This window comes from Cnephaeus nilssonii, assembly GCF_951640355.1.
Source record: "Cnephaeus nilssonii genome assembly, chromosome: 16".
NCBI lineage: Eukaryota > Metazoa > Chordata > Mammalia > Chiroptera > Vespertilionidae > Cnephaeus > Cnephaeus nilssonii.
The window spans coordinates 57660472-57687918 of record NC_137087.1 but is presented as its reverse complement, the minus strand read 5'-3'; the positions used below and the strand labels follow the sequence as shown (position 1 = coordinate 57687918).

Sequence of the window (27447 nt, the reverse complement as noted above, 5' to 3'; positions counted from 1 at the left end):
GTGTGTGTGAGCTGTGAACCCCTCTGGGTGTGTGAGCTGTGAACCCTTCTGAGCGTGTGTGAGCTGTGAACCCCTCTGAGCGTGTGTGAGCTGTGAACCCCTCTGAGTGTGTGTGAGCTGTGAACCCCTCTGGGCGTGTGTGAGCTGTGAACCCCTCTGGGCGTGTGTGAGCTGTGAACCCCTCTGGGCGTGTGTGAGCTGTGAACCCCTCTAGGGTGTGTGTGAGCTGTGAACCCCTGTGAGCGTGTGTGAGCTGTGAACCCCTCTGAGTGTGTGTGAACTGTGAACCCTCTGGGGTGTGTGTGAGCTGTGAACCCCTCTGGGTGTGTGTGAGCTGTGAACCCCTCTGAGTGTGTGTGAGCTGTGAACCCATGGGTGTGTGTGAGCTGTGAACCCCTCTGGGCGTGTGTGAGCTGTGAACCCATGGGTGTGTGTGAGCTGTGAACCCCTCTGAGCGTGTGTGAGCTGTGAACCCATGGGTGTGTGTGAGCTGTGAACCCCTCTGGGCGTGTGTGAGCTGTGAACCCCTCTGAGTGTGTGTGAGCTGTGAACCCATGGGTGTGTGTGAGCTGTGAACCCCTCTGGGCGTGTGTGAGCTGTGAACCCATGGGTGTGTGTGAGCTGTGAACCCCTCTGAGCGTGTGTGAGCTGTGAACCCATGGGTGTGTGTGAGCTGTGAACCCCTCTGGGCGTGTGTGAGCTGTGAACCCTCTGGGGGGTGTGTGAGCTGTGAACCCTCTGAGTGTGTGTGAGCTGTGAACCCCTCTGAGTGTGTGTGAGCTGTGAACCCTCTGGGGTGTGTGTGAGCTGTGAACCCTCTGAGTGTGTGTGAGCTGTGAACCCCTCTGGGCGTGTGTGAGCTGTGAACCCTCTGGGGTGTGTGTGAGCTGTGAACCCTCTGAGTGTGTGTGAGCTGTGAACCCCTCTGAGTGTGTGTGAGCTGTGAACCCATGGGTGTGTGTGAGCTGTGAACCCCTCTGAGTGTGTGTGAGCTGTGAACCCCTCTGAGCGTGTGTGAGCTGTGAACCCATGGGTGTGTGTGAGCTGTGAACCCCTCTGGGCGTGTGTGAGCTGTGAACCCTCTGGGGTGTGTGTGAGCTGTGAACCCTCTGAGTGTGTGTGAGCTGTGAACCCCTCTGAGTGTGTGTGAGCTGTGAACCCTCTGGGGTGTGTGTGAGCTGTGAACCCTCTGAGTGTGTGTGAGCTGTGAACCCCTCTGGGCGTGTGTGAGCTGTGAACCCTCTGGGGTGTGTGTGAGCTGTGAACCCTCTGAGTGTGTGTGAGCTGTGAACCCCTCTGAGTGTGTGTGAGCTGTGAACCCTCTGGGGTGTGTGTGAGCTGTGAACCCTCTGAGTGTGTGTGAACTGTGAACCCCTCTGAATGTGTGTGAGCTGTGAACCCTCTGAGTGTGTGTGAGTTGTGAACCCCTCTGAGTGTGTGTGAGCTGTGAACCCCTTTGGGGTGTGTGTGGAGCCCAGAATCCCTGCACTTTCGTGCCCCTCAGGGTGGGAGGAGGAGACAAAACCTGCTGAAGGTGCAGGAGCCTCCACTAAGACCTGGCATCACGCTGGGGCTCCCGTCCGCTTCTGCCCACCTGGGAGGGGAAACGCTTTAGGGACCCTGTGAGGAGCCACCTCTGCATGGCTCCCAAGCCGGAGGCTTGAAATGAGGTGATCAGAACCTCCAAACCAGGAGGACTGGTGAGCAGGTCGAAGGTCAGGTTGCAGGTGGCCCTGGGGTTGGGGTCGGGGTGGGATTGGGGGCAGGCACAGGCTGGCTCTGGAGGGACCAGGAGAGAACAATACAGTTCTTCTATCAGTCCCAGAAAAAGCGTTTGATAAATGACAACATCCATTCACAAACTTTTAAAAAATGTGCGCTTAGCAAATTTGGATACAGATACATGCTCTCGTGATCAAAGGAATCGATGAGAATCCTGCAGCACACTGGTCCCTGATGGGGAACCCGCTATACGATTTCTCTTCCAGAAAGTAATGAGAGAAAGATGCTAATTACCATTGCTTCTACTTAACGGGGTGCTGGAGGCCCCACCCAGCACAGCAGCGTGGGGAAAAGATAGGAGGTATAAAGACTGGGAAGGCGAAACAAAACTGCCTTCTCCAGAGGGGGTGGACATGAACCGGGAGGTGTCAGCAGGTGGCTGGCACAGGTAAACGTGGAGACATCAATAGCTTTCCTCCATCCCAGCTTTCGCCTAGTTATGGTGAGGAGAAGGCAACAAGGACACACAAAAATACCATTCGTGATGGGAGCACACAGATCAGGCACCCGAGTAAATATGTCAAAAGTTGTGTAAAACCTTCGGGAGAAAGTGGTACTTCACTGAGAGACACGAGGAAGCCCTGAGCAGAGGGGGAACGAAGCAAGAGGGCCCAACACCCAAGACATGTCAGTCTTCTCCCGTGAACCGATGACGGTTCTAGTCAGAGTCCAAACAGAGTTTTCAGGGCCTGGGACAAGCTGACGTAGAAGCATAAATGGTCAGCAAAAGCCAAACTTGAAGAACAAGGAGGAAGAGACGAGCCTTACCAGATACGAAGCCTTCCGACCTGGCACCGCCAACAGCGTGATATGGGGGCAGGATGAAGGAGAGACCGGCACAGTGGGCAGACGGCTTCGCGTGCCCTAGAAATGGGAGGGGGGCGGCCAAGCGGTCATTGGACCAGCGGCCGCCGGCTCCTCACTCAGCGCTCACACGGGTTCTCCACATGGGGAGACCCCAGTTGTTCTGACTCAAATGCAGCCCAGTTTCTGTGCTGGGCCAGGCCCTCTGCCCCGCGGTCTTGTTTCCCTGATTGAATCGGGCCGGCTGGATGCTCCATGCCCTTCAGCTGGAAACCCTACAGACCCGGGACGCCCCAGGCCCTGATCACGTTGCCCTGTGCATCGCGGGGTTTATCATGGAATTCAGCTGGGTGTCCGCGGGGCGAGCGCCTGGGCTCACCAATCGCACCAGAGGCTCTGGCCTCCATTTGTCTGATGCGTTTGTATCTTTTCACTCTTCGGAGTTCAAGGGGCACCAGTTTCTTCTGTCACCCGCCATTTACATTGAAGCAGAGTTCGTTCATACTGTTGACCTCATGGCTGCACAAACCCCAAGGGGATTCTCTAAGGAGGAGAGGACCTGCCTGAGTGGTCCTCTGGAGCGGCCGGACGCCGGGCAAGCGCGTGGGCAGGGAGTCAGCGCTGCGCGGTCCTCACCTGTCCTTTCTCCTGGGCGTGTGGCCACCCGCCCGAGTCAGGCTTCCCCTCGGGGGCACACAGAGGAGGGCAGCTCCCAGGACCCCATCTAGGGCGCTGCCTTTACCCGAGGGCTGAGCGGACGGCTCCCTTCCGCACCCAGCAGCCATCCAGGCAGCCTCCCAGTGGACAGGAGCTGGGCGTTCCTGAGACGCCCGTCTGGGTGTGGCGTTTTCATGCACCGGGGAGCTGGCGATCCTGCCACAAGCATCTGCTCGGAGCCGGAGCGGCGGCCGGCCCTCCCCTGGATGCAGTGGCAGCGTGGTGAATCCCATCTGAAAAGCGAAGGCTGGGTTTGCTGAGTCACAGAGCCCTCGGAGCCGACCGCACAGCTGCGCCGGCCTTGGACCAGCTGCGCTTCCCGGGTCACCAGGAAAACGGTGAGGAGAGCACAGGCCGCCAGGGGTGGACGCTGCGTGTGCTGCTTTGGTGAATGCTCAGGGGCGTTGCTGTTTTCGGGGAGCACTGAGGTCGTTCTGCACAGGTTTATTCCTGCTGAACTCGCTGCTATATTTAGATGCATTCATACCGGCCGGGGCGGGAGTTGGCGGTGGGGGAGCATGTGCAGACGCTCCCAGGGAGATGCTCCGTGCCTCTGTGTCCCAGCTCCTGCCTGTGAGGGGCGCTGTCCCGCTCCCTTCTGGGCAGCATTGCTCATTCTGAACGGAGTGTTTCTTTGGTGGCATATGCCAAGCAGGCGTTTGTCTGGCAGCCTTGGGGGTGGGGGTGGGGGTGGGGGCTCAGCTGGGACTGCACTTAGTGCTGGGTGTGGTGGACACCCGACCACGGCCCCGTGGGAGGCCCCGCTGGCTCCCGGTTCCTGGTGGGTTGGGGAGAGGGAGAGACTGCCAGGGCCTTGCTTCATCTTGAGAACCAGGCCTGTTTAAGGCTCGAGTCCTCATCACCCACCCGCCCTGTGGGTGGATGCTGCCTTCTCTTTACAACTTAATCAAGAATCACAATGTGGCCCAGCCGGTGTGGCTCAGTGGTTGAGCATCGACCTATGAACCAGGAGGTCAAGGTGCGATTCCCAGTCAAGGGCACATGCCTGGGTTGTGGGCTCGATCCCCAGTGTGGGGCATGCAGGAGGCAGCCAATCAGTGATTCTCTCTCATCATTGATGTTCCTATCTCTCTCTCCCTCTTCCTTCCTCTCTGAAATCAATAAAATATATATATTTTAAAAAGAATCATAATGTGTCCATTGACATCACTCTACACAAGGAACTCCTGTGTTTTAGGGAAATAGCATCCTATAAACTGGTTCCCAACACTTTTTTTTTTTGAAGAAGCAGTTGTTATTACATTGTGCCTCAGTTTCCCCAGGCGTTCAGAGAAAATGGAGCTGGCAGGGTTGTGGAAAGGATACATGGGTACCGTGGCGATTAGTAAATAATCCTGCTGCTGACTGAGATATGAATGAGATGAGCTAAGAAAACGTGTCGGTGGGGTGAAGACGAGAGTGCCCGCTCTGGCCTCTGGCTCTGCCGTTGATCCCAAGTGTGAGACAACGAGGACCAACACACGAGGATTTTCTTCTTCAAAACGAAGATCAGGGTCATAGATCTGAGAATATTCTCAGTAAACCTAAGGCTTTGAACCGCTCAGCAGTGAAATGCTCCCTTAGTTCCCCAGGGAGCCAGGTAACCGAAGGGGCGGAGAGTAAAGGCTCTCGCCTGTGGGTCCCTGTCAGGGGTGCTGATGGAGGGCCCCCGGCCTCTGCCAACTGGGACCGGCCTGCAGTCAGGCCAGCGCCCTCAGGGCAGGTGAGAGGCTGGCCTGGCCCCCACCTGCCTCCACTGGCCCCGAGCTCAGGCCTGAGGCTGGCTGCTCACCCAGGTGTGCTTTCCCTGCAGGTGAGTGAGAAAATGTAGCAGAGGGGCAGCGCGGCAACACCTGCCCCAGCTTGGCGTGGACAGCCCAGCCCAGCCCGGCGGCCCGCCCCCAGCGCCCCTCGGGCTCCCCTCACCATGTCCAAGAAGGGCATGGGCAGCCGAGCCAAGGGGGACAAGGCCGAGGCCCTTGCCGCGCTGCAGGCCGCCAACGAGGAGCTGCGGGCCAAGCTCACGGACATCCAGATTGAGCTGCAGCAGGAGAAGAGCAAGGTGGGCTCCCCACACCCAGCTCCCCCGCCCCCCGCCCGCCCTCTCCCCCTTCCCCTGGGTCAGCCCAGAGGCGGGTATGGGGTGTAGCCAGGTCTCTGCAGAAGTGCTACCCAGTTGGTCCTGCTCCCCAGAGCCTCTCCAGGCAGCTCTGGGGACGGGGCAGCAGAACACAGGCCCCAGCCCCGGCCCCGTGGGAACAGCCCTGACTGCCAGGACCAGCCCAGGACCTCGGCAAGTGGAACCATCCCAGGACAATGTCCTTTCCCTCTGGAGTGTTCAGAGTGGCATTGAACCCAACTATACCGGGTCTAGTGTGGCCCTCAGCTAGTTGAAGGCAACAGCCAGGCCTGGGCTTCTAGCGGCCAGGTGTGGGGACCAAACGCAGAAACCCAGCCCTTGGGGGTCCTTGCAGCCTTAGGGAAGGCTGACGAGGGACCTGGGGGACCTGGGTGGGGAGGATGAGAGACTGGCCAGAGGTGGTGCCCCACTCAGCACCGTCCCACTGCCCACACTGCCCTCCTCTCTCCGTGACTCTGCCCCTCCTCCCCCAATCCCAGGAGGTACTAGGAAGCGCTCATGGGCCTGTGGGAGGGGGCTGCGAAGGGAGAGGACAGGGGTGGGGCAGGGGAGAGGGAGGCCCTGGGGTGGGGTTCTCTCCTGGAGGGTTTGAAAGGCCCTCGGCTGTGGACTGGAGACTGTAAGTCCCCCCGCAACGTCTCTCCTAGGAGGCCTGGCCATGGAGGGAACCAGGTTATTTGGGGCCCGTTGCTTCTCTGAGTTCCTGGTTCAGTCCCAGGCAGAGTGATACTTTGTGGCACGTGAGGCGCATTTGAATTCAGATTTCAATGTTCATGCTGTCTGTGGCGGAGCTGAGCAGGGACCCCCTGGGCCACGAAGCCTGGCATCCTTACTATTGGACCCTTACCCACCAACCTCAGGTTCCCTGCTCTGCAAAAAAGGGGGCAGTTAAAGGACCTGCTGCCATTGGTGCTGGGGAGGACACGCTCCAGGGGCAGCTGTCAGAGTGACCTCAAGGCCGCTCGGGAGTCAGGGAAGTCGTGTCAGCACCTGCCCTGGGCCAGCAGGTCACAGAGTCCCCAGGAGGCCCAGGCGGCTGCCTGGCTGGAACAGGGGTGGAGGCACAGATATGAGGCGGCCTGGCATGCGGAGTTGTCCCCACATGCAGAGGGCCCACACGGTGGCCGTTGTGGGTGCTGCCTGGACGGGCGGGGAGGGAGGTGCTTGGTGCCGTGTCATTTTTTCACCAGGCCTGTCATGTGTGTCTGACACTGACGCCGGCAGGGACCTTTCCTGTGACAGAGTCCAGGGCACTGGACGGCAGGGTAACCTCAGTGTGGCCTCATTGCCACTCCCAACAGCCTGGATCAGCGTCACGGTTAAGCCCCTTCTAACCTTGAACTCTTTTGCATTTTTTTCTCCTCCACCCTCCACCCATAACCCCGATACACATCACTTCGTTTTCCTTCTCTGCTCAGTCCCGTCCACGAAGTTTTCATGAAGGAGCACCTTATGTCGTCTGCTAGGAGGGAAGGCGAGCTGGGCTCCAGACCCACGGATGGCACTGCAATTTGGGGGGGCAGGGAGGGGTGTCTGTCAGGTACCTGTCTGCCTTTCAGGGTCCTACAGGAAGCAGGCGGCACCTCTGTGAGCTGGAGAAGGCGGCGAGGGCTGTGTCTTGGGTGGTGGGCTTCTCTCATCGTCTGGCCCACATGGACCCAGGCAGGCCTGGATTCCACCCGCCCTTCATGCCATGTGGAGTCTGCGCACCGAGTTAGTGCCAGGGGGCAGGGGAGCTGGGGTCATTTAGCCACAGCCACAGCTTCTAGACGAAAATAAACGTTCAGTAAAAAATCCGAGTTTTCCAAAGGCCTGTATATCAGACGTCATCTAGACAGCTCGGTGTCCCCATTTGCCAGGAATGTCATTGGAGGTAAGTGCAGCACCTATTATTTGGGCAAAGGGCAGGCGTGCCCCTGCCCCCACATGCTGTGCCCAGGAGGTCCTGCCCACCCTCCACACAGGTTCCTTTAAGAGGTGACAGTTTCCCCTCCTCACCGGCCTGTCCCTGCGGAGCCGCAGAGCAGATGCCATGGACCTGACCTTCCAGCCCAGGTTCTCTTGTGACACCTGTGGGTGCAGAGACACTTCCACCTATGACACTCGGTCCTGTGTCAGTGGCATTTCATTTATTTATTTATTTAATACTAGAGGCCTGGTGCACGAATTCATGCACCGGTGGGGGTCCCTCAGCCTGGCCTGTGGGATCAGGCTGAACCTGGCTCTCTGACATTCCCTGAAGGGTCCTAGATTGCGAGAGGATGCAGGCCAGGCTGAGGGACCCCACCTGTACACGATTGGGGCCGGGGAGGGACATAGGAGGTTGGCCAGCCCAACCACAGGAGGGCTCCAGGGCGTGTCCAGCCCTCTCACTCAGTCCCGATTGGCCAGACCCTAGCAGCAAGCTAACCTACCAGTCAGAGCTTCTGCCCCCTGATGGTCAGTGTACGTCATAGTGAGCAGTTGAGCGGCCTTAGCATATCATTAGCATATTACCCTTTGATTGATTGAATGAACGACTGGACAACCAGACACTTAGCATATTAGGCTTTTATTATATAGGATCTTTTAATTGATTTCAGAGAGGAAGGAAGAGGGAGAGAGAGATAGAAACATCAATGAAGAGAGAGAATCATTAAACTGTTGCCTCCTGCACGCCCCCTACTGGGGATCGAGCCCGAAAGCAGGGCATGTGCCCTTGACCAGAATCGAACCCGGGACCCTTCACTCCACAGGCTGACGCTCTATCCACTGAGCCAAACCAGCGAGGTCTCAGTTGCATTTTAAGGAGACATTCTCGAATGGAAGCAGCAACCCAGTTTGCAAGCAAAACTTTGTAAAATCAGTGTCCAGACTTTGGCCAGTGCAGGGGCTGCTCAGGGACGACTCAGCCTCGCTCTTGTCTTGCAGGTCAGCCGGGTGGAGAGAGAGAAGAACCAGGAGCTGAAGCAGGTGCGTGAGCACGAGCAGCACAAGAATGCGGTCCTGCTCACGGAGCTGAAGAGCAAGCTGCACGAGGAGAAGATGAAGGAGCTGCAGGCCGTGCGCGAGACGCTGCTGCGCCAGCACGAGGCCGAGCTGCTGCGCGTCATCAAGATCAAGGACAACGAGAACCAGCGGCTGCAGGCGCTGCTGCACGCCCTGCGCGACGGCGGCCCCGAGAAGGTCAAGACCGGGCTGCTGTCCGAGGCCAAGGAGGAGGCCAAGAAGGGGTTCGAGGTGGAGAAGGTAAAAATGCAGCAGGAGATCTTGGAGCTCAAGGGGGCCAAGCGGCAGGTGGAGGAGGCGCTGACCATGGTCATGCAGGCCGACAAGATCAAGGCCGCGGAGATCCGGAGCGTGTACCACCTGCACCAGGAGGAGATCTCCCGCATCAAGAAGGAGTGTGAGCGGGAGATCCGCAGGCTGGTACGTGGGCTGCCGGTGGTGGGGAGGGGAGGGGCGGCGAAGGCAGGGGGACTGGGGAGGGGTGGCGGCCAGGGGTGACCCTGCTTCGGGGCACAGGCACCCACACCATCACTATTGGTCCTGGGGACATGAGGATGCGAGGAAAGGTCAGAAGGGCCCGCTGTCAGCAGAGGTCCTCTCTCTGCCCCTCTCCTACCAGCTTTACATCCTGTGTCTCGTTTGGGCCAGAACAGGATGCCTGCAATGGCCATGAAAGCCTCCCTCCTTAGAGTGCAGGTTAGGCTGCCAGCCACGCAGGGATAGTTCTCTGCTGGCACAGTCACTTCTCCCATCACTGGGCGGGCTCTGCAGTCTGTCCAGCTCACTGGGTCCAGGGAGATGAGACCACGAGGACAGGGTGGGGTGGCATGTCCCCGAGGCCGTCCTGATGTCCCTGTGCCCTGTGCATGCTCTGAGGCTGGATGGCGGGAAGTTACCATCTTGCAGGTCAGGCATGGGCACCTGTGCATCCCGTGGTCAGAGACCGTGTCCCCTGGCAGGCCACATGGACTCAGTGTTCTCAGAGCCCCCGGGCTGGGGAGTTGGAGAATATTCAGGAATCCTGAGGGATTGTGCCGGTTCTCCTCACCCCTTCCTTGGAGCCGGGACCTCCTTGGTCATTTGGGGAAATGGGGGTCAGTGTTAGAGGCGTGCCCCATGTCCCAGTGTGCGATTCATCAGGACCCGGCTGGCTCTGCTGGTGACACCCAGGACCCTGAATGCCCGTCCATGGGGCACGGCATGGCCCTGCACCCAGGCCACCCGCCCCTACTTCCCTGGGGCTCTGTTTTCCAAACGGTGCTGTCACCTTGAACTTCCCAGAAGGGCAGCAGCCCTCTGGACCCATGGTCTGGAGGGGAAACTGAGCGCTGTGAGGCCGACATGACCCTCCCCCCCCCCCACAGTGTGTGCACAGGGGCCCCAACGTTCTCCACCTTGCCTTTCCCAGAGTGTCTCCTTCCATGCTCCCCCCACGGCTCCTCCCCTAGCCCTGTTGGTGCCACGTTCGCACCGCTGTCCAGCCCACACCACCCTTTAATCCATCGACTGGCTTCAGTGTTCGTAGGAGACAGGTGGCCTCGTCTCCTTAACTGAAGGCTGGCACAGAGCCAGCAGGTCCCTTGGTTCCTCACCCCTGACACAGACTCCCCAGAGGCAGCTCTAGCAGATTCTCCTGGTACTTGTTCCAAATTCTCAAAAACGTGCTTAAGCTTTCACTTCCTGATCCCTCCATCTCAGCCCCTCTTCTGCCCCCCCCCCCACACATTGATTTCAGAGAGGAAGGGAGAGGAAGAGAGAAATAGAAACATCAAAGATGAGAGAGAATCATGGATTGTCTGCCTCCTGCATGCCCCCCACTGAGGATCAAGCCTGCAACCAGGGCATGTGCCCTGACCAGGAATGGAACTTGGTTCCTAAACCTCTTGGTTCATAGGTCGACGCTCAACCACTGAGCCACACCAGCCGGGCCCCAAAAGAACTTTTAAATGAATTCAGCAAGGTTTCGGGACACAAGATCAATATGCAACCATCAGTTGTATTTTTATGTAGTAGCAACAAACAATTCAAATTAAATATTTAAAAATTCCACCCATGATGGCATAAAAAAGAATAAAATATTTAGAAGTTTAACAAAAGATGTGCAAGACCAGAACTCTGAAAACTACAATACTCGACTGAGAGAAACTAAAAGTGAGCTGAATAAACAAATAAGTATTCCATGCTCATGGATTGGTGAGCTGAATACACAAATAGGCATTCCATGTTCGTGGATTGGTGAGCTGAACAAACAAAGATAGAGATTCCATGTTCATGGACTGGTGAACTGAACAAACAAATAGACATTCCACGTTCATGGGTTGGAAGCTCAGCATTGTTAGATGGCATTTCTCCCCAGATTAATCTAAGGAGAAAACAAAGCCTGTCGATCCCAGCAGGCTTTCCTGAAGCTGATTCTAAAATGTATATGGAAATGCAGGCCCCTTCCTGACACTGGGTTAGTTTTCTCTGTTCTTGGTGGTGGCGTTTTGTGATCTAAAACTTTACATTCTAAAGTGGCCTAATTCGTTGATCTTCTTCTGTATGGCTGGTGCTTATTGTGTCTTGTTTAGGAAATTCTTTTATTCTGGAGCCATGAAGTGTTATCTTTTTAGAACATTATCTTTCATGCGTAGGTGTTGGCCGTGCCTGGGTTGTATGTGTGCATGTGTGTGTGCGCACACGTGTGTGTGTGTGCACGTGTGTGTGTGCATGTGCGCTGTAAGGTGGGGGCCCAGTTATATGTTTCCCACGTGGATACACAACTGTCCCAGCAGCGCTTATGGAAAAGACCACCTTTCCCCCAATCCACAGGGCCACCTCATTATATGAGCGGGCTTTCTAGTTTGTTCTATCACAGCCCTTCTTCGGGCTCATTTTTAAATTATTCTCGCTTTATAATAAGTCTTGATTTCTGGAGGAGCGTCCTCCGGCTTTGTTCTTCAACAGTAACTGGACCTTTCTTGGCCCGTGACTCTTCCATACAACCTCGGCTGGGGAGGGGGACCTGGCTGAGCTCTCAGAAAACATCAGAGCCAGGCAGGCATGGATCAAGTCCGTTCCTTCCCTTCCGCTTCAAGTGAAAATTTGGCCAGAAATGGCCCTGGGGACCCAGCATCTCCAGGGTGGATTCCGGGGACGGTGCGGGGGAAAGAACATCAAAATGATAAATGAAGGAGAGTCCCCAAATTGACTGTGGAGTCTACAGGGAAAGACTGTGGAAGTTTGAAATAAGCAAGAAAAGAAATAGAAGATTTCTGTCTCTGTAAAAATCAATAAAATATATTTTTAAAAATACATTTTTATTGATTTCAGAGAGGAAGGGAGAGGGAGAGAGAGATAGAAACATCAGTGATGAGAGAGAATCATTGATTGGCTACCTCCTGCACACCCCACACTGGGGATCAAGCCTGCAACCTGGGCCTACGCCTCAACTGGGAATCAAACTGTGATTTACCTCCTAGTTCGTAGGTTGTGCTCAACCGCTGAGCCATGCCAGCCGGGCCCTACCATTTCTATATTCGTCCTATAGCTGGGAGTGAGGGGGTGAGGCAGGGGAGCTCCTGGTGGTGAGGTGAGGTGGGGCCCTGGAAAGAAAATGAAAGGGATTAAGGACACGAAAGTGGGAAATCAGGATGGTTATTGCTCCCCAGTCAGGCGTGTCCCATTCCACCACAGCTACAATCATGAACAAGAACAAAGTGATGGAAGCAATTGAAGGAGGATCTGTTTAATCAAAGCAATGAGATGAACAAAGATTCTAGAAGGGCCCATATCAGACATGGAGAAACTTCTAATGACCTGAGTTGAAGACCAGATGCAAATGTGCATCCCTCTCAGCACCATGATGACTGCGGCCAAAGCAAAGAGTTGGTTTGCGATGTTGAAAGAACAGGCTGGATCCAACTACGGTGTTGAATTTACTGCTAGTTCTGGGTGGTTTAAACGATTCAAGAATTGTTCCTTATTCCCTAACGTGAGAGTGAGTGGCGAGTCTGCGCATGCTGGTGTGAAGGCAGCTGAGGAATTGTTGGAAACTCTAGGTAACCTGATTGAGGAGGAATAAAATTACTTCCCTGAGCAAACAGTCAATATGATGAGACCTCCCGATTCTGGAAACGGATGTCTGAAAGGCCTTACACCCACAAGGAGGCCAGGTTGGTGCCAGGGTTCAAGGTCTTTAAGGACAGGATAGCAGCCTTGTTTGGAGGTAATGCTATGAGCTACAGATCAAAACCCTTTGTGATTGGGCACAGTGAGAACCCAGGGTCTTCAAGCATTTTACTGCAGGTCTCCTATGGGAGCAATGAGAAGTTAAGGAGGACCCGGCTCCTCCTCCAAGATGCCTTCCTGAATTGCTACGCCAGCAGAAGTACTGTTTGGAGAATAACATACCTTTCAAGATTTGCTTATGGTTGATAACACTCCTGGACATCCTCCTTTCCTTGGTGATCTTCATCCAATATCAACGTGGTGCTTCTCCCTCCAAACACCCCCTCTTTGATCAAACAGTGGATTGAGGAGTTATAGCAGCTTTTCAGGCCTATTACCTGAGGAGGACCTGTACCCAAGCGATTGCTGCAATGGAGGAAGACGCTGAGAAGATACTGGTGTAATTCTGGAAGGATCACAACGTCTGTGACTGCATTGCTTGAGCTTGGGTGGTATCACCAAGGAGGGTATGAATGGCATCTGGAAGAAAGCTATACCATGTAGCTCAGATGAGCGGTAGGCTGTACCATGTAGCCCAGGTGAGCGGTAGGCTGTACCATACAGCCCAGGGGAGTAGTAGGTTATACCATATAACCCAGGTGAGCGGTAGGCTATACCATGTAGCCCAGGTGTGTGGTAGGCTGTACCATGTAACCCAGGTGTGCGGTAGGTTATACCATGCAGCCCAGGTGTGCAGTAGGTTATACCATGTAGCCCAGGTGAGCGGTAGGCTGTACCATGCAGCCCAGGTGAGTGGTAGACTGTACCATACAGCCCAGGTGAGCAGTAGGCTGTACCATGCAGCCCAGGTGAGCGATAGACTGTACCATGCAGCCCAGGTGAGCGGTAGGCTGTACCATACAGCCCAGGTGAGCGGTAGGCTGTACCATGCAGCCCAGGTGAGCGGTAGACTGTACCATGCAGCCCAGGTGAGCGGTAGGCTGTACCATACAGCCCAGGTGAGCAGTAGGCTGTACCATGCAGCCCAGGTGAGCGGTAGGCTGTACCATGCAGCCCAGGTGAGCGGTAGGCTGTACCATGTAGCCCAGGTGAACAGTAGGCTGTACCATGCAGCCCAGGTGAGCGGTAGGCTGTACCATGTAGCCCAGGTGAGCGGTAGGCAGTACCATGCAGCCCAGGTGAGCAGTAGGCTGTACCATGCAGCCCAGGTGAGCAGTAGGCTGTACCATGTAACCCAGGTGAGCGGTAGGCTGTTCCATGTAGCCCAGGTGAGCGGTAGGCTATACCGTCTGGATTTTATGTGCCTCTGTGATGTTCACAGGACAGTAAGGTCACCTAACCAGGCATTTCTCAGAATGTGTCCCTGTGGGTAAGCGGCAGGTGACTATGACAGGAGTAGGAGATGTAGGAACGTGCCCTGGCTGAGAATTTTCAGTGGAGACACTGCATGCGAGAGTCCCGGGGCCTTAGGAGGACCCCGGGAGACACTCTGATCTTAAAGTGCGTTTCCCGTCGTTAAAAAGTCAAACCCCGCCCTTCCCTTTGTGGGAGGATCACGAAGCCCCCGCTGGGCCGCCATCTAACTGGACCACCTACGTTACTCAGGGAGGTGGCTCCTGGCCCATCCCATCCTCTGAAGCAGCGGATTGAAGTGGGATGTGTGAACAGAGACTGGTTTTCTGGTGGAAGAAAAAGGATGTTTGCTGAGTGTCTCCGCAAGAGGGGAAACGTCAGGCCACAGGATATAGCTGCGTGTTAATCTGGTTTTCTCCCCACTGGCCTCTCTGTTTCCATAATTGACTGTGTTGCCTCTGCATTTCTGTGAGTTCCAGTAAATGGGAATTTAGCAATTAAGGATTTCTTTTTTTTCCTTTCTATTCAGTTCACCGCTTCCCCGTGAATTCTGCGATCTGGGCTAATTAGACATCTCATCTCTTTGTTTCCGAGCTGACTTCAGCAGATGGCTGATTTATTAGCTTACTGTAACCTTAAACAGCACGCAAAGCAACGAGACATCCTCTCCCGCCCTGTTGTTTGAAATACGTTTTTAAACCGAGTCTTCTTGCAAATCTGGCGTCGTTTGTAACGATGCCCACGCCACCCGCGCCTGCGTGTCTGAGGAGTGGGCAGTGGTGGGGCGGGTTCTGTCCTCCCCTCTGGGGGCAGCCCACCTTTGGCCTCAGACGCACCTATGGCGCCAGGAGGAGGGCTGGGAGGCAGGTGGCTCCTCACAGCTGTTAGGAGGTTGAGCACAGGGAGAGTGGGGAGGGCTGCCGTGTGTGTGTGGGGGGACCCCTCCTGATGCTTGTGCATTCTGCCTGTTGCTATGGTAACAGATCTGCATCCTGCCTGCCTGTGTGATTGTGTTCTGTTCTCCTTGTAGATGGAGGAGATAAAATTTAAGGACAGAGCAGTCTTCGTGCTGGAGAGAGAGTTAGGGATTCAAGCCGGGCATGCTCAGAGACTGCGGCTCCAAAAAGAGGCTCTAGATGAGCAGCTGTCCCAGGTCAGAGAGGCTGATCGGCACCTGGGCAGCCCCAGACGGGAACTTCCTTATGCCAGCGGTGCAGGAGACGCCTCAGACCACTCGGGAAGCCCTGTAAGCACCTCCCCGTCTCGCACACGTGCGGCTGCGTGTCCCTGCGAGGAAGCCCCCCCGGCCCGTGTCCAGAGCCAGAGCCCTCCCACCCTTGGAACACCAACCGTGCCAGCCAGCAGCCCGCCAGCCAGGCCCCGGGCCCCTCGGCTCTCCGGCGTGGCCGAGAGGGCGGGCAGCCTTTGTCCTTCCTGTTAACGTAGCGTGTAGCTCTGCCTTCACACGGCCCCCCTGCCGTGGACCCCCAAGACTTTGGGCTCCCCGCAGGAGCCCATCTGAGCCACCGGGTGCCCAGGTTGATGAGGGTCCCTGGCTCTGGCTCCGGCCCCGGGCTGGTGGGACACGAGGCTGAGCTGTTCTCTGTCCACACACAGGCTCTGCCTTCTGCCCGGAGGGCCGGCTCCCTGCTCCCCTCCTCCTGAATTTGACCCCCGTGCACCGCTCCCTGCTCCCCTCCTCCTGAATTTGACCCCCGTGCAGTGATTTCCGCCATTCGCATCACCCATCACCCGCCCACCCGCTTTCCATGTAACCCGGACACCCGCCTGCTCCTCCCTGGCCCGCCAGGATGGCACAGGGCCAACAGCTGCCCGGCCAGGACGCCACTCATCTCATTGCCGCTCCTCATTCAGAGCCCTCTTGGGTGGTCCTGGGAAGTCGGGGGCGGTAGGGGGGGGAGGGTCTGAATTCCACGGACCCTCCAGGAGGTCCGTCTGCGTCTGCCCATAGCCTCTCCTGCACCTGCTGCATGAGGAATCATTCCTCCGTCCTTTTGGGCACCCGTTTGCTTTAGGACAAAACCGTGTGTGAGCTGAGCCAGCCCTAGGCCGGTGACGTTTCAGGATAGAAAGTGACATTCGATCACCCTATTATACATGGCGGAGCTGAATTAGACAGCGCCTGCCCTGGCCTGACCCCCGCTAGGTTGCGCGAGCCCCAGAGGCTCTCAAACCGCATTAAAACGTTGTCACGGATTTTTGCCTGAAGTTCCAAAGTGACCTTTCAGAAACGTAATCTTGGGGAAGCAGCTTTTGAGAGTTGTAAGTCCAAGGTCGTTACCTGCGCTCACTTTAGAATGCCAGGGAGGTGACTTCCCGCCTGCGGTGCGGACCCCGCCTGGGGGGCAGACCCCGCCTGGGGGGCAGACCTCGCCTGGGGGGCAGACAGCAGAGACTGAGGCGTGCGTGGGCTGGTTCCGATGCTTTCTGGGCTCGCTGTGGTCGGGATGCCTGCATTTGCATGCCCTCACCTTCCACATTTGCATTTTCTGGACATTTCTGCTCCTGCATTCTGTCCCATCTCACGGCTTGCCACCACGGCGCTCCAGCCCCTAGGAGGGTCCCTCGCCCACCGCCCACCCGGAGTCTCCGGCCACCGTGACGTGAAAGTGCTCTGGTCTCCACGCTGTGTTGGGATTTGCAGAGGTTTCTCCGTCTGCATCTACGAACAGTTATTTGCAGTTGATTTCTGTTTTAGGAACAGCAGTTGGATGAAAAGGATGCCCGGCGTTTCCAACTTAAAATCGCAGAGCTAAGCGCCATCATTCGGAAACTCGAGGACCGGAACGCCTTGCTGTCGGAAGAGAGGAATGAGCTGGTGAGCGCGGCGGGGCGGGGCAGGCTGGATCCCGCGGGCTTAGGGCTGCAGTCCACTTCCAAAATTCCTCGCGGAAAGGAGCGATGGTGACAAGGGCGGGCTTGTGTCCAGGCCTCTTGGCTGTTTCCAATAAAACTTTGTTAACCAAACCAGGTCGAGGGCCAGACATGGGCCTCAGATGCTGGTTGGCTGATCCCTGCTCTGTATTATTGGGCAAAAGTATCCTCCGTTCTTCGCGTTATCCGAGGACCTCAGCCTTCAGTGGCGCCATCACCGTCAGTCCTTGCAGCCACTGGGGTTTCTGAGTGGCTTGTCCCCGGATGAGAGCTGCTCAGGGCTCCCCGGGGGTCCTGGTTCCACGGCTCTTACTGGACTCGACTCCAAGCCTTCGCTGTCGCCAAGCTTGTTCTGCTCAGCTTGCCTGTTCCATAGGGTGACCGGCTGGTTCTCTGTCACGCCTAAAAAAAATCGCCCCTGTAACTAATTGTGTCTTTCAGCTAAAGCGTTTGAGAGAAGCTGAAAGCCAGTATAAGCCTCTGCTGGATAAAAACAAGCGCCTCACGCGGAAAAATGAGAGTCTGTCTCACACGCTGCGTCGAATGGAAAACAAGTTAAAGTTTGTCACTCAGGAGAACATAGAAATGGTAAGGGGCCCTGACCTGTCCATCAGCCAGCAGGAGGGTAACCATGGCAACCTCACCACACGGTTTGACACGTTCCCGGCGGCCCTCCGGCTCTCGCTCCAGCCTCTGGTCTCCTGGGGGGATAAGAACTACCAGGGCCTCAGATGAGGGTCTGGGCTCTTGAGGGCAGGGTGTCGCTGCCTGGGGAGTGACAGGGAGTAAGATTCTGAGCAGTCACATCCCCCACCCCCAGGCCACCTTCCAACTCGGAGTACCTGGGGCAGAGGTGGTGGGAGCTCAGGACTGGCTGTGAGAGAAAGGAACAAACCGACCGGGCAGGGGGCACCGACCAGGGGGCCAGGGCTGCTCCACTACGGCCACCACCACCAAGCAGGCGGGGGTGATTAGCTGGTGTCGGGAGTGTTTCTTCTGCCCCTGAGGGCCCCAGAGGCCCCGAGTGAGAGTTTAACCAGGGGATGTGAGAAAGGGGCGAGGTGGGAGGAGTGCCCTCCACACGCCCCTGTGCAGAACCCCCTCTTTTCACACTCTGACTTTGGGAACGGCCGTCGGGTGCGAACTGGCACGGACAGCTCACATGTTTCCCCAGGGGCTCTGAGCCAGGCTGCACAGCCCTCCCCGTTTCAGGTGCTAAGACGCAGCCTCGATTTCCCAGGCTCTGCAGCCGGGCTGCCCCAAGGCCTGAGCAGAGAGCGGGAGGACCCTGACTGCCCATCGCCTAGTCCGACTGCCCTGCTCCTCCCTTGTGAGTAACGTGGTCTGATTGGCTTTTCAGAGACAAAGAGCCGGGATCATAAGGAGACCCAGTTCCTTAAACGACCTGGATCAGAGTCAAGATGAGAGAGAAATTGACTTCTTGAAACTCCAAATTGTGGAGCAGCAGAACCTCATAGACGAGCTGTCCAAGGTGCCGTCCAGCTCCTTTCTCTCCCTTCTCTGCGCTGCCCCCTGGAGGGTCCACCCTGAGCCCCTTGCCCCTGGGGGTCTGCCCAGAGGAGCCCCACAGGAGGTGGGGTTGTCTGTCCTCCTGGCCCCTCCCTGGGTTCATCTTGGCTGGGTCCCTGCACCGGTCACACTGGAGGTGGCCCCTCCGGACCAGGGGTGTCAGGAGCCACAACACCAGTGCTAGGGCCATGGTGACCACAACCCGGGGCTCAAAACCACAGCCACTGATTCCCTCCCAGTTCTGGAGGCCAGGACCCCAAATCAACGTTATAAGAACTTATGGGGGAACAGGAAAGGGAAAAATCACACACGTTTCAAAAGGCCAGTTCGCCCTGCATTGAGGGCCCTGGGTGCTTCCGCAGGCCACGGGGCTGGGGGTCAGCTGAGGGCGGGAGGAAGGCCCATCGGGGCCGAGTGAGGCCGCCCCTCCCAGGGCAGGTGGGGGGGGCGCCAGGCCATGCTGTGGTCAGGAAGCGGCAGAGGTTTGGGGGTGCAGGACTCTGGGGTCTGCTCTCTGAGTCTCCAGGCGAATGTCCTCTCTTCCAGACCCTGGAAACGGCCGGCTACGTGAAGAGCGTGCTAGTAAGTACACTCGGCACTGCCGGTCCTCACGCTCTTTCTGGTGCCCTGTTCCCGGGACCCCTGTGCCCATGGCTCCTTCCAGGCCAGACACGTGGCCGTGCCAGCTCCCAGGTGGATTTTGTGGCCACAGCGCTACCTGCCCCGAGGCTTTGCCGTGGTGACCGAGAACGCCCACCTGTCCGGGGGCCACCAGCTCTGCTCAGTACTGAGTCACTTATTCAAGCAGAGGTCGGAGGACCCTCCTCTCTGGGCCCTTCCCCCCACCGTGGCTCCCCAGCCCTGCCAGCATGCACCCACGGGCTGGGGCTGGTTGGTTCAGTCACGGTCACAAAGATGCAGCCTCGCTCCCCAAGAGCAGCAGGTCACTGGCCTCCTTACACATTCAGGGGGTCCATGCTCACATCTGTGGGCTCCACGTGTGCAGGCATCTGCTCAGAGGACGCAGGGGCTCATCCGTCCCCTCGGGTCCCATTTCTGTTCCTGCCACTCAAATCCCCTGCCCCCCACGTGGGCCCCCCAGCCAAGCACCACCGTAAAAGAAGCTGGGGGGCCGATGAGTGTGGTGAGCTGAGCCACCCAAACAGGCCAGGCACTCCTCCAGCCCGAGGAGTGGGGACGAGCTGCCCACACCTGCAGGCTCCCCGAGCAGGCCGTGGGCTCAGCGTGTTTATGTCAGTGTGGCCGGTATGCCAGCCTGTCTACACCCACCCATGCTAACACGGAACCTTGACGGTGTATTTGAAACTGATAGAGCTGTGCAATTACTCAAAAGCATCTCTTCAACGGGTTTCTGCAGGAGCGTGACAAGCTTTTGAGATTTCGGAAGCAGAGGAAGAAGATGGCCAAGCTGCCCAAGGTCAGTGAGAGGGTGTCGGCGTACGTGCACATAAAACGTGCTTTAAAAGCCACCTACAAGGAACGAATCTCTTCCTTTGGACGTGAAAAGAAAATGATTTTATTATTTCTAAAATTTGTTACTGTGATAGAACCAAAGCAGGACCCAAAGGAAATAATTTGGTTCATACTTTCAAATTTAAAAATCCAGCCTTATTTCTTTTTCTTTTTTTAATCCTCACCCAAGGATATTGATTTTTTAGAGAGTGGAAAAGAGAGGGAAAGACAGAGAGAAATATTGATGTGAGAGAGACACATTGATTGGTTGCCTCCTGCACGCACCCCAGGCTGGGGAGGAGCCTGCAACCGAGGAACGTGCCCTTGACCAGAATCGAACCCAGGACCCTTTGGTCTGCAGGCCGATGCTCTATCCACTGAGCCAAACCGGCTAGGGCCAGCCTTATTTCTTTAACATTTCCAAGAGAAGATATGAACTCATGATAATAATAAGGAGGGGGAGGAGCCTGCCTGGGACCCTGAGGCCCTGACCACCTGTAGGCTGCAGCCCGCACCCCACCCCCATCCGCAGGCCCCACGCAGGCCCCCTCCCTCGAAGACCTGAGTAATTTCTCTGCTGCACAATCCTTTGTGATAAACCTGTGATTTTTATTAGAGGGAACCTGGGAGACATTTCCTAAGGACCTGGCTCATGTCCTGCTTTTTGCAGAGCGTGTGTGTTTTTTGTTTGGTTTTGAACAATCAGCCGTGTCCTTCATGTGAGCTATGGGAGAGGCCCACAGGAGGCGTGAGAGGTGTAGGGTCATTTGCGGGTATTTAGGGGCTCTCTGAGGACGGGCTGGGGGAGGTTCACGCTCTCCCCTGGGCCAGGTGCTCCGTGAGATGAGAGGAGGGACAGTCGGGTGAGTCAGGAGCCATCAGTGGGCAGGACAGGCTTGGGGGCCGAGGACAGGGCATTGGTTGCCACCACACACTCCAGCCTTGATGGCCAGGGGACCGGCCATGAGCTGGCACATGCAAGGTCCGGCGGGGAGGGGAGCCTGGGTTGCCAACGTCAGAGGTGAGCTGTGGGGTGTCCCTCAGGCAGGGCTCTCCCACGAGCTGGGGAAGGAGCTTGTTTTTACTTTTATTCTAATCTGCCGAGGACGGTGCTTTGAAAACACAGTGAACATGTGTCACTAGACACGGGGCCACGTGCTGAACGCCAGGCTAGTGCTCACTGTTAGTCCTGAGTCACGTCACCTGCATGGTGGCATCCGAGTGCCGCTGCCCTGGGCCCCGCAGAGCTGGTCCCCACGTCCCAACCATGAAGGTGGCCCGCCTCTCCACAGACCTCCGGCCCCTCGGCCCTTCGCCAGCCCCACTTCCAGAAGGACCACATGGCAACCCCTTGCCCTGAGGTTGGGCAGCCGCGATGGAGCCTGGCGTGCGCTGGGGTGTGGCCCTGAGTTGGCCCACAGCCGGGCAGCAGAGGAGCCGGGGGGGAGCGGCGCCGAGGCCCCTGGGGCTGGCGGCTCGGCCCGGCCGGGCGTGAACTAACACTGTCCCTTTGACCAAAGCCGGTGGTCGTGGAGACCTTCTTCGGGTACGATGAAGAGGCTTCCCTGGAATCGGACGGCTCTTCCATATCCTACCAAACCGACAGGACGGACCAAACCCCGTGCACCCCAGACGATGACCTGGAGGAGGTAACGGGGCGGGCAGGGCGGGGGTGGGCGCTGCTCCCTGCACAGGTGCCACCGTCCACAGTTTGGCACCATGAGAAACACCCCTGTTGCTGCTGCCCAGCTGCTGGCCGCCCCTTTCTCTGAGCACACGCTCCGTCTGCGTCACCCTGTCTAGTGCCCCCTCTGCAGAGGTGCAGAGAAGAGAGCTCCCACCCTCTCAAGGGGCTGCATGTGGGGAGGTCTGAACCCCAGCCCGGGGTCGGCACCATTGCCAAGGGCACACGCCAGGATGTGTATGGGCAGCAGAAGCTCTGATAAAAACACGGCCAGGGTGTCCCACCCGACAGTCCCTTCTTCTGGAAGGATGCCAACCTCAGATCCAGGCAGCCATCTGAGCCTGACTGGTCCTGCCCGGGGGCCAGGGGACAAGGAGTGGCCGGTGGTCCACTGCCCTGACCAGGCCCAGGGGGCATGAGGCCATGGTGGGGCCGCCCTGGTAGGTCTGGCGGATGCCCATGGCCAGGGAGCTGCTTAGAGCTCTCACACAGCAGCGCACTGGCCACTGTCAGCCTCAGGGAACAGGATGGGGCTGGGGGAGCTGGGCCAGGTTAGGGTTCCTGGGCCTGGTTGCTCCAGACATGGCTGCCCTCCCACGCAGATCTCTGGCCTGTTTTCTGAAAAGCGATCCACCCACACCCCAGGGTCTCAGACTCACCTCCCGGGCCCCCAGGTCGAGGCCAGGCGCTAATGCTGTGTCTGTGCGCCTCTCCAGGGCATGGCCAAGGAGGAGACGGAGCTGCGGTTCCGGCAGCTGACCATGGAGTACCAGGCCCTGCAGCGTGCGTACGCCTTGCTGCAGGAGCAGGTCGGAGGGACGCTGGACGCAGAGCGAGAAGTTAAGGTCTAACTGACTTCCACTCCAGTGGGACCACCCCACTCCACCCCGGCCGCGGCAGGGACATAGGCATCACCCCACTTTCCCGCCTGGGCCCTTCACTGCCCCCGTCAGGGTGGCCTGTGCCCAGAACACTAGGAACCAGTGTTTGGGGAGGGGAGCTGGCGCTGGCTCGGCTGGGCTGGGGCCTGGCAGAGCCGTGCTGGGCGCAGTGGTGCCGGGGAACCTCCAGAGAGCACGTCGGCCTTGCTCCGGGGCAGGGTGGAGGTCACAGGGCCTGCAGCTCCTTGAAGGTGAGGTCACCTTCCTTGCACACCTGGCAGCGGAGGCACAGGGGTGAGGGACGGCCAGCATTTGAGCTCAGGTTTTGAAATTTGCTGAGATTATTCATTCATCCATCACATGCTGGGCTCAGATGCTGTGCCCACCTGCTGCCCCTTAGGGGAGAGGAGGCCCCGTGCCCAGCTGGCCCCAAATGCTTTCATCCATTTGCCCTGGAAATTGTTCCCAGGGGAGCAGGAGTGCCCTGTGGTTTAGGCATCAGAGGGAATTAACTCACAGGAGGGTGGCTGGGCCCCAGGAAGCCCAGGTGGCACTTAGGCGGCTGGTTTTGTAAACAAGGGGTAGGCTCAGAAAAGGAGGGAACCCAGGGCCGGCAGAGGGCGCCACGTTGAAGGGAAGGCTCTGTCTGGGTCTGGGCTGGCGATTGCTTTGCAAGCCCCTCAGAATGTGGCCGCGCTGTCATCAGGGACTGGACCAGCCCTGGCCCGCGCCCAGCAGGCCCAGTCCTCCTTGGCCGTTTCACCCTGCACTGGAGGATTTCCCCTAACAATCCCTCAAAACGAATCACAGATCACCCCTGTATCGAGCGAGGGCCTCGCTTCAAGTAAGCGTGAAGTCCTTCCTGATGGAGCATCCTTGCAAAGCGCTAACGGCCACTTCCCCGCTAGCTGAACCCGCGGGTCGCCTCTGAACCTCCGTCGTGCGGGCATGTCCTGGCTCTCAGGGAAAATTTGATGTCTCTCCTCCTGTCCCACAGACCCGTGAGCAGCTGCAAGCAGAAGTGCAGAGAGCGCAGACACAGATAGAGGACCTGGAGAAGGCCCTGGCCGAGGAGGGGCAGGTGAGTGCGTCCATGGGAGGCCCCTGGGTCTGACCGAAGCAGGGCTGTCCCCTCCTGTCTCTATCCAGGACCCCCAAGAAAGTGGGTGCTGTCATGGGTTGTCGTTAGCAGGGTGACAATTGTCGTGAGGCGGCTGCTTCAGGAGCTGGGTGCTGCGCCCGTCTGTCAAACCCTCTGCTCCGCTGAATCGTGATTGAAATGTTGGATTTATGGTTTTATCCTGCAGTGTATTTATTTCTCCATGTCCATTTCATTTTCAAGGACATGAAGTGGATTGAAGAGAAGCAAGCCCTGTATCGGAGAAACCAAGAGCTTGTCGAAAAGGTGCGCCTGACCTGCCCTGGAGCCTGGCCGGTCCCCTAGGAAAAGCGCGATTTCTCTCTGTGCTCACGGAAGCGTGCGGGTCCCTGCAGGCTGGGCGCTGGGCCAGGCACCCAGGCCAGTCACCATCCCCAGCGACAGCCAGAAGCTGTCGGGGAAGGCAGGGAGTTGACCTCACATGACCTCCAGTGTCTCGCCCACCTTTTATTTTTACAGATTAAACAGATGGAGACGCAAGAGGCTCGTTTAAAACACGACGTCCAGGATGTGAAAGACCAGAACGAGCTGCTGGAATTCCGGATCCTGGAACTGGAGGTGCGCTGTGGGTGGGGTGCTGGGCATGAGCAGAGATGCCCGAGTGGGGTCGCCTGCGGGGCTGGTGGGATGGAGGGCTGAGCCGGCCCCTCTCTCGGCCTTCCTGATGCACAACCCCAAAAGGCTGGGTTGGAAAGGGTGCATCTCTTTGTATGAGGGTGCCAGGCAGTGACCAGATGCCCGCCCTGCCAGGGCAGCTGGGACATGAGGTCCACGTCTGAGGCAGTGACCCGGGTGGGCATCCGTCCTGCTGGCACCTGCACACAGCTCCAGAGCCCCTTTTGGGTCCTGGCCACCTTTAGGACACCTGGCGACGAGGAGGTCATGACCCTAGCTGGCAGGACGACCACCGTCTTGTATGACACTGAGACCCATCTTTGCTTTGTTTCTCTGAACCCTCATTTCCACGGTCTGTTTCCTGGCATCTCTGCACACCTGAGGTGTGGGGCGAAGGGTCCCCACTTGCCCACTGAGGAAGCAGGTTGAGTCCAGATGGAGTTGTCCCTCAGGGTGGCCCCCTCTACCTCCCTGGGGTGGCAGGAAGGCTGTGCGGCTCCCTCTGTGTGTGACGGTCCCCTTGGCCTCCGGGGCTCTCGCATTTGGTCCTGGATGAGGACACAGCAGCACCAGCCGCTGTCCTTGGGAACTGCTCTGGTCAGGCCGGTGGGAATACTGCTCCCCAAGTGTCCCGGCAGTCCGTTGGGGTTCACGGTGCATGAGCAAGTCCCGAGGGCCCGCCTGGGCAAGTCCACTGAGCTTTCAGCCACTGCTACAGCCGGAGCTTCATTTACACAAATGTCGTGTTGACCACGTTTGGTGGCCTCTGTGGCTTTACTGTGTTCCCTGGGCTGCCCCAGCACAGCCTCCATGGTGGGAGGAGCCAGGAGGGACCAGCGGCCCGTGCCCAGCCTTGCTCTCTGTCTAGGAGAGGGAGAGGAAGTCACCCGCCATCAACTTCCACCACATCCCCTTCGTGGACGGCAAGAGCCCCCTGCAAGCGTACTGTGAGGCGGAAGGCGTGACGGTAACCCCCCCGCCCCAACTGTGCCCCAACTGTGCCCACGCCCGCCCCACCCGGCTGGCGCTCACCTCCCACGTGTCCCTCGTGCCTTTGCCTCCAGGACATCCAGGTCACAGAGCTGATGAAGAAGCTGGACATCTTGGGGGACAACGCCGTAAGTGTATGTTGCTCTCCTGACTTGTGCATGCCTCCTCATCCGTGGTCCGGGACCCCTGGGAGCCCTCTGTGGTCCTGCCTCGGGCTGCCCTGCCCAGCCACACCTTCCTTGTGGCCAGGGCTGCTTGAGAGGGGCGCCAGGCATTTGGGAGAAATTCTGTTCCTTTCTCATGTTGTTCCTGTGCCCGTGTGGGTGGCGACCAGCACCCAAACGGGGGTTTGGGGCCTCCGCTCTGCGAGGGTGGGAAGCCCACACCCAATTCCTCAGCAGAGATACTTCTAGCCACATGTCCTCAGTTTCTGAATCCCTCTCAGTCTTTAACTCTTCCAAACCCTGGCTGGGATGGGTGCCGTAGACACCCCAGACTTGGGAGTCTCACTTTCTTGGTTGGGAGGGTGGGCAGAGCCCATTAATAATCCCAAGTCTCATTTAGCCCAGATTTTCAATTTCTACAACAAACACCCAGAAGGAATCCTAATTAGTGAAGGGACGAAGTAACTATACCTACATCCCAGCCTCCATCCTCTGTCCATCCATCTATCTTCATCCATCCATCCATCCATCCATCCATCCATCCATCCATCCATTCATCCTCCATCCATCCAGCCCAATTATGCAGCCTCCATCCATCCTCCATTCATTTATCCCTCAACCATTCATCCTCTAGCAAGCCAGCCTCCATTTATCCATCCTTCATCCTCCGTCCATCTATCTTCCATCCATCCATTCATCCTCTATCCTCCATCCACAAAGCTCCTCCTCTATCCTCCATTGTCCTTCATCTCCATCCATCCATCCATCCATCCATCCATCCATCCATCCATCCTTCACCCTCCATTATCCTCCATCGTCTATCCTCCATCTATCCACCCTTAATCCTCTATTCTCCATTCATCTACTCCCCATCCTTCATCCTTTGTTCATCCACCCTCCATCCACCATCTTACACTTGTTGAGTCCTCTGCCCAAGGGGTGGATCAACTGCACTAGGTGGCAGCCCCACTTCATACCCCAGAACTTCCCCCCACACTCAAGGTGTACTAACAAACACATGGCCCACAGCTGTCCTAAAGTCCTTGGGCTTCCCATCCTGGTCGCTGCTCTCAAGAAAGAACACTTAGACAAACTAGTGCACTTCTCACAGTACACGGAAGAAAAAGAAACACACACACACACACACACACACACACACACACACACTTGCTCACTCACAAGCACATACCAAAACCCAGACATTCATGCAGCCTGGCCAATTTATTTCCTGGATGCAGGAAGGATGTGGGGCACTGGTCCCAGTACCACGCCTGAGTCAGGGGTGCAGTGTGTCCCATGGACAGAGCCTGCCTCTGTGCCTATAGCATTTGGTCACTACCCCTCACCCCCCATGCTCCCTGCACAGGTATCGGATGGCAAGAGACCCCTTCCCTTAGGGAGCCCCCACTGCAGAGGGAGTCAGGGACAGCCCAGCTCTCACCACATCATGTGCCCACATCCTCTGAGGATGCTCATTGGTCTCAAAACCAAACTCTCCCCACCTGGAGGGACCACCCAGGCAGGCTCCTTGGAACAAGATAGGAATAAAACATGCAGAAGAAAGGCAAAGCACCAGGGATGGGGACCATTTCACAGTTACGAGTGTGTGATCTTTGCTCCACATTTGTCAGCGATGTTTTAATAATTCAGGGCTGCATATGCAAAAAGCTGACTTTACACAAAGATGGGGGCATAGACAGGTGGGGACACATTTATTGCTGCCTGCCTGCTTGATACGCTGCCCACCTATCCCATTCTGCCTCAGTGGGCTAATTAGACCATCATGGCCACCAGCAGTGAGAGGACCAGAGCGGACAGAAAGGAGAATGCACCCAGAGCGAACAGGGTCACAAACAGGGTAACAGACTCCTGGGAGGGCGTTTTAGTAAAAGCAGCCTTGCCTGTGGCCCCTGCCCCCACCCTGCATCTGTTCAATCAGCCCCACTAAACACCCACCATTCTGCCCCACCTTGCAGCCACCATTCAGCCCAATTATGCACCCACCATTCAGCCCCACCATGCACCCCTCATTTAGTTCCACCATGCCCCCCTCATTCAGCCCCACCATGTACCCCTCATTTAGTCCCACCATGCACCCCTCA

The 27447-nt window shown here is 57.2% G+C and overlaps 1 protein-coding gene across 16 annotated transcripts in view; it reads left to right on the top strand.

The window, feature by feature from the left end:
• Positions 1-5230: 5230 nt before the first annotated feature.
• JAKMIP3 (Janus kinase and microtubule interacting protein 3) overlaps positions 5231-27447 on the top strand; it is a gene marked incomplete at both ends in the record, with an annotated part of 30156 nt that continues 7939 nt past the window's right edge. For 2 of the 16 annotated variants that reach the window (XM_079794032.1, XM_079794040.1), the window contains 15 exons: positions 5231-5365; positions 8354-8851; positions 14985-15200; positions 16674-16793; positions 17291-17437; positions 18210-18341; positions 18926-18961; positions 19758-19817; positions 21373-21501; positions 22253-22381; positions 23415-23498; positions 23760-23822; positions 24036-24134; positions 25060-25158; positions 25256-25315. In XM_079794032.1, the coding sequence (XP_079650158.1) occupies positions 5231-5365; positions 8354-8851; positions 14985-15200; positions 16674-16793; positions 17291-17437; positions 18210-18341; positions 18926-18961; positions 19758-19817; positions 21373-21501; positions 22253-22381; positions 23415-23498; positions 23760-23822; positions 24036-24134; positions 25060-25158; positions 25256-25315 (2007 nt within the window). The remainder of the gene's footprint in view (positions 5366-8353; positions 8852-14984; positions 15201-16673; positions 16794-17290; positions 17438-18209; positions 18342-18925; positions 18962-19757; positions 19818-21372; positions 21502-22252; positions 22382-23414; positions 23499-23759; positions 23823-24035; positions 24135-25059; positions 25159-25255; positions 25316-27447) is intronic. The other 14 variants (XM_079794046.1, XM_079794042.1, XM_079794038.1 and 11 more) reach the window with 11 other exon arrangements.